This window comes from Taudactylus pleione, unplaced genomic scaffold (genome assembly GCF_031769625.1).
Source record: "Taudactylus pleione unplaced genomic scaffold, aTauple2 ptg000139l, whole genome shotgun sequence".
NCBI lineage: Eukaryota > Metazoa > Chordata > Amphibia > Anura > Myobatrachidae > Taudactylus > Taudactylus pleione.
Genome location: NW_028284541.1, coordinates 4,119,197 through 4,125,927, shown reverse-complemented (window position 1 = coordinate 4,125,927; position 6,731 = coordinate 4,119,197). Strand labels below are relative to the sequence as shown.

At 45.7% G+C, this 6,731-nt stretch overlaps 1 protein-coding gene across 5 annotated transcripts in view; it reads right to left on the bottom strand.

Annotated features, from left to right (window-relative positions):
* Positions 1–5,479: 5,479 nt before the first annotated feature.
* LRRC9 (leucine rich repeat containing 9) overlaps positions 5,480–6,731 on the bottom strand; it is a 151,131-nt gene continuing 149,879 nt past the window's right edge. For all 5 annotated transcript variants that reach the window (XM_088473719.1, XM_088473718.1, XM_088473722.1 and 2 more), the window contains exon 33: positions 5,480–5,665. In XM_088473719.1, the coding sequence (XP_088329845.1) occupies positions 5,626–5,665 (40 nt within the window). In that variant the 3' untranslated portion in view covers positions 5,480–5,625. The remainder of the gene's footprint in view (positions 5,666–6,731) is intronic.

Below are 6,731 nucleotides of genomic sequence, written 5' to 3'. Positions count from 1 at the left end.
TTTCACTTCAATATTTTAGATTATTAGGATTAAAATGTTAAATCACATTCAATGATTGCATTAGTATTTCATTAAATAAACATACTGTAATATAAATACATGCACTTCTTTCAATGTAAATATGCATTAACCGCTTGTACAGATGGCGTTTTCTCAGAATCAGGTTATGTCACACTCCACCAAGAAGTGATCAAACAGCTCTGAAAATAGTACAAGTGTAGGGATGACTGACACTTATGTACTGCTACAGCGTGTGTACATCTTGGATACCGGTCAATTGGTTGACAATAAAAAAGGTCAACATTCAGAAGGTTGACACATTCTGAATGGCGAAGGTAAAAAAAGTCGACCATCATTCTGTAGACATCTATTTAAATCGACAGTGTTAAATGGTCAACACGTTTAAAAGGTCAACCTTTAACATGTCGACACTAAAATGTTGACACGTTTTTTCTATTATTTTGTAGCGTTAGAGTTAGGAGTTAGGTTTATAATAAATGTATAATAAATGTTAATTGGTGACATTTTGACTGTGTCGACCATTTCACTCTGTTAACCTAAATACATGTCTAAACAATGATGGTCGGCCTAATGACCGTGTTGACCTTTTTGCTGTCAACAATCAGAACCAGTTGACCTTGTGGTTTCGATCTTTATCTTGGTTTAGAGCAAAGAACAGGAAAATCACCCACAATTTATATTGTTGCTGTTGTACTCATCCTAGAAGTATAATAAATGGGTTTAATCTTTCCTACACTTGCACAATCTCCACAGCTGTATGCTCACTTCCAGGTGGAAAATGGGCTTCCTGTTGAGCTTCCTCGCTGGGGTGCCCCTGTCCGAGAACAGTGCTGACTTCCATGGGAGGTGCCTCCTGTTCACTGAATGTCCTGCTGGAGAAGGATCACTTCACGGTGGGGGAATCCTGCAGATTTAGGCCCTGATTCAGAGCCGGACGCTCTGACCAGAGCGCTCGCTCTGAATCAGGGCCCACCTCCATAATTATGGAGCGTCCTCCTGGACGCTCGTATAGCTGTGGGTCAACACCCACAGCCTATACGAGCGTGCAGGATGATGGTTGCGATGGTCTTGACCATCGCGACCATCGCCAGTGCGAGCAGAAGCCTGCGGTTGAGTTTCTCAACCGCAAGGCCTGGAGTGATTTTGGCTCTATCAGAGCCAAAATCACTCCCACTGACATCACTAGTGATGTCAGTGGGGCCGGCTTCTGAAGGTAGGCGTTCCCTTGGGAACGCCTCCGTCTGGCAGGCACGCCCCCGGCACGCGCTGTCAATCAACATCGACAGCACGCCCCCTTTGATCAGACACTACGAGCGAAGGAAAGTCCTTCGCTCGTCGCGTCTCGCGCATGTGCACGACGTAGCTCCCTCCGTCGTGCGCATGCGCAGTGCACACCATCGACCCACTTGCGAGCGGACAGCCGCTCGCGAGTGGGTCTGAATCAGGCCCTTAGTGTAGGGATGGACATCAGAATCCGATGGTTACTAACCATCAATGTTTTTGTTCCAATGTTATTGGTTTTACCATTTGGTCTGATGTTTGCTACCATCGAATGGAAATTATTTGATGGTGTTCCGATGGTTGTTTTTTTTTTTCCTCATAGCTATACCTCCCCTGGCTCCTTCCTGTATACTGTGTCTGCATCAGGGCATCTTAATGGATCTGTTGGAGGATGTTTCTCACTCTGTCTGCCTCAAACATGACCCTGCTCAGTCTCTGACTTCCTCCACTCTCTAGGCTGCTGTTAAGCAACAAGGCACATTGCTATTTCTGATTGACTCTCACTGTCTCAGAGTGAGCCAATTAGAAAACACTCCTCAGCCCTGCAGCATCAGCAGTCAGTCACTCACACAGTACAACAGTGTTTTCTGTGACTTTCTTTGCTCCAAGCCTCAGTTTCAGATGCTGTCTTGCTGTTTCAGCAGCCTGGCCACCTGCTATATAGCAGCTGGGTGCAAGGTTTTTTTTTCTGTCACTGCTCGCCTCCCTTTTGCCACAGATGAATGGTTCATACACCTAAACCTTGCTCGACCAATGCAGTAGTGAAAACCCCATTAAAATCCAGAGATTAGCACGTATGAACATACAGAGGTCATGGTAAGCCTGATAACTTACTTTTCAACCAAAGGTATCTCAGTGCAATCAAGTCATAGGCAAAGTTTTTTGTAGGAATGGCAAAAAATAATAAAATTGCAGAAGTTTTGTAATTACCGGGTCAAAATACATAAACACATCTAGTTTTAAAGATACTCCTAGTAAAGAAAGCTATGCAAAGAAGATCATTTAATTAATTTCTCTCTAGTGATTGGTTAAAGAACTCCAAATAATCATGTCAATACAATAACAGATAGGGTGTGTCTGGCTTAAGGGCATCATTCAGCTTGGATCGCAGGTCTGCGTTCGCACGCACCTGGTTGAAGTTTCCGGTCCGCTCATGCATATGTTCCGCAGTGCGCATGCGCGAACCAGCCGCTGCGACCACGAACGCAGCAGATACGCAGTGGCATGGGAAAATGATTGACAGTAAGTGACGTTTGGGGATGGAGAGGGGGGAGTGGTCGAAGGAATGTAGGCGTGTCTGTGCATTTGAACGCTGTTATAGGTGTGCATAATTAAGCCCCTGCGAGGGCATACGCAGCCAGAGGTCTAGATGGGGACAGGAAGTTTCGCAGTTTGTGAGTCAGGGTCAGCTCAACCACAACTCTGCGTATGGGTCCGATGTTACTCAATGTTACCGATGTTTTCACTGACTTATGGCTTTATAAACTGGTGGTTCTCTTGGTATAATCGGTGGCCGATAGCCGCGCCGGGCCCAGGTGACAGGCAGCGTGGCCTAATCGCAGGAGGCGTGGCCATGCCCCCTTAGAAAGAAAAATTGCATTGCCGCGAAGCTGTGTGCCCCTCAGCCTGGAACACAGCAATTGGGGAATGCGATCAGTGTGATCGCTCCCCCATAGGCATAGTAGACTGCTCTGGCTGCTGCTTTAGCAGCCGCGAGCAGTCTCCCAGTGCAGCCCAGCACACAGCAGCGTGTGCTGGGCTGCTCTGATGTAAGAGGGAGGGTGAGTGGTGCTGGACTCGGGCCCCCGCTGGCCCCTCCAGCAATCCCAGGCCCGCATAATTAGTACCCGCTCCCCCCTCTCGGCGCCCCTGGGTATATTACTGTGATTGCATATTTTCGCAACATGCGGGTGCGTGCGATTGCAGACTTGCGATCCAAGCTGAATGATGCCCTAAGTTAGGATGCTCAGTTCTTCACAGAATGAAATCTGCATCAGCCCTGACTGGGAAAGATCATTTTCTTTGCTTGAAGCATCCGAAAGAGACTCTGCATTTACTTATAAATCACAAGACGTACAGAAGCGTCTACCTACAGTACGTGCAAACCTGATCATTGATCATTCCCTGATATAATTCCAGTTTGAAAAAAGTAAAATAATCATTAAATAAAATCCCACACGCGTAGTTAAAAAAAAGCCAAAAAAACCCAACTTTTTTTCTGTGTATAACGTTGACACTGCCACCAAAATCTGTTTAAACTACAATTGAAACATTACTTCACATGCTTAAAACTTGTGAAGGCAAATTGTGAAATACTATTGTGATATGAAATAGTCCACGTAAGAGCTACAAAAATACAATAGAAAAATTTTGGTGGCTGGTTGCGATTCGTAAAATATGTACGATCAACGGCTGCAGTGGATGATGCACACACAATCTATCACATAATATTTACTAGCTAAAACAAGATTAATACCTTGTGCAGTGCTCAGCAAAGGAACGTATTAAGCAGTGAAGTTAGTAAGTAGCATGGTCATACACAACATGTCAGATGTGTATTATTTTGTCTCTTCGCACGATAAATGTAGGGTGTCTCCGTCGTCAAAACACCTTGTATTTTATTATATTGGCGAAAGCTGGAGAGCATTTCTTTAAAATGATTATCTGCCGAGAAAGCTGTCAATGTCAAGTAGCACGCTGTAGAAAAATAACTAGCTACAAGAGCTGTCCAAGCCTCTTCAAATGAGCTTAATAATGGATTCCTGGCAGAGCCTTCTACCAGCTCTGCAGATAATAATAGAGTGTTCTGCCCCTGCTATACAGGGGGGAACATTAACCTTTTTTGGAGCCTAGCTCTTACCAGGAGATAACACTAGGAGGCAGATTTATTAATTAGCAGCTCAGACCGCTGTGTTGTGTCTCGTTTTCTCTATGAAGTCCCGTAAAAAGCAGAGATTCAGGATTTATTTATGGCCCACTAGGCTGATTTTTTTTTTTTTTTAACTGTGCAGCCGCAAAAACACTTTTTGCAACGCTTTACTAACAGCACCAGGTCCAATCTTCCCATAATGCATCCTGGTGCCATCGCTTCCCCAGGTAAATGACGCACAAGCAGCCGGCTGTCCACATGATGTAAAAGAAAATGTGATTCATCAGACTAAGGGCCTGATTCAGACCCACTCGCGAGCGGCTGTCCGCTCGCAAGTGGGTCAATGTTATGCACTGAGCATGCGCACGACGGAGGGAGCTCCGTCGTGCGCATGCGCCAGACGCGACGAGCGAAGGAAAGTCCTTCGCTCGTTGTGTCTGATCAAAGGGGGCGTGCTGTCGATGTTGACTGACAGCACTAGTGATGTCAGTGGGAGTGATTTTGGCTCTGATAGAGCCAAAATCACTTCGGAGCTTGCGGTTGAAAACCTCAACTGCAGGCTCCAGCTCGCAGTTTCGATGGTCGCGATGGTCACGACCATCGCGGCCATCAAAATGCACGCTCGTATAGGCTGTGGGTGGTGACCCACAGCTATACGAGCGTCCAGGAGGACGCTCCATTTTCATGGAGGGCGGCCCTCATTCAGAGCGTGCGCTCTGCTCAGAGCGTACGGCTCTGAATGAGGGCCTAAGTCACCTTCTTCTATTGCTCCATGGTCCAGTTCTGACACTCACGTGCCCACTGCAGGCGCTTTCGGCAGTGGACAAGGGTCAGCATGGGCACTCTGACCAGTCTGCGGCTATGCAGCTCCATACGCAGCAAGTTGCAATGCACTGTGTGTTCTGACACCTGTCTATCATAGCTAGCAGTAACGTTTTCAGCAATTTTGTGCTAAAGTGTGGGATCAGACCACACGGGCTAGCCTTCGCTCACCACGTGCATCAATGAGACTTGGGTGCTCATGACCCGGTTGGTCTGGCTGTCCTTCCATAGACCACTTTTGGTAGGTACTAACCACTGCGTAAACCTCACAAGACCTGCTGGTTTGGAGATGCTCTGGCCCATATCATAGTCACTCAGATCCTTACAATGCTCATTTTTCCTGCTTCCAGCACATTAACTTCAAGAACAGAGTGTTCACTTGCTGCCTAATATATCCCACCCCTTTGAGTGCAGCTGCAAGCATTTCCGTCCATAGAATTCAGACACGATCATTTTATTTACATGTTTATTAAATAGAGTTGTCATTGCCTATGAATAAAATAGGGTACATATACAGAGTGTTACAAATATATCTGCAATAATTATGTTAATGAGGTAGATTTGTAATATCATTATAAACAACCAGAAACTTCAGAACTGCTCTCCTCATCGATGCTTCTAGACCCAGCACCTCACATTCGATTTTGACGGAAACTCCCATTTCCAAATAACCTGCAGGGGAAACAAATGTGCAAAATATGACATAAGCCACATGTATTGAAGTGTTTCCATTTCACAGATGGGTCCGATAAACTACTGTATGTATTTTGGGCCTGAATGTGATCTTTGGATCATTCTTATGTTGGAATGTGAAAATCCGACATATGCCAGCAGGTTTTGTGCCAAAATATCTTGATAATGGTATCTAAGCATTATGACCTCTACCGTGGCAAGAGCTCCTGTCCAGGCTGAAAAGAAGCAGCCCTACCAAGCAGCTGTCACCACCATGGGTCACAGTAGGTATGGCAATCTTTGGGTCATGACCAGTATTGTCGTAGCACCCAACATATGTTTTAAAATTAAGACCATTTCCCAAACCTGTGTAAAACCTAGGAGTTTAAAGTCACATGAGTTTACTCCTAGTCCTGTCATTGCATTTTGAGACACATCGTGATCTTTACAATATCCCTGTTGTGCCATAGCTTCTCTTATAGTTCTCAATGTTCCATGGTACATGTAGTTAATTTTCATTTCTTTTACAGCCCACTAGATATTGGTACCTTTTAACAATGAGAGGTTGTGAAAGCTTCTTCTGGACCATGGCTGTTCTGGTAGGATACAAACAAGAAAGCTGTAGGAAATGCTACAAGAACAGACGATCTTTATTTGTGGCTTATCACAATCACTTTCATTGCTGGAAGTGGTTGTGATTACCTCTGAACATGATTTTGAATGTGATTGGTTAGCTCTGAACACAGCTACAGTGCCATTATGTAAGGGTGTGTGACCTACTCCATTGCTCCAGGTTCTGCTTTCTGGGCATAAATAAGTAGGGAGCCCAGGGGGCATGTGCCGCGGTCCTCTCTCACCCAGGGCCCCCATCCTGGAGTCTGGTCTCTAGGAATGGATCTCCAGCAAGGAACTGCACCAATGTACATAAAAGGGGCATGGCAAAGGTCTGAGTGCATGGCCCCTGCCTCCTTTGTTCGTTCATCCTCCTCACACATGCAGGACCTGCTGTTGCTATTGGAGCAGACAATAGCAAGAACGGAAATCCCTGACCAACAACAGGTAGTAT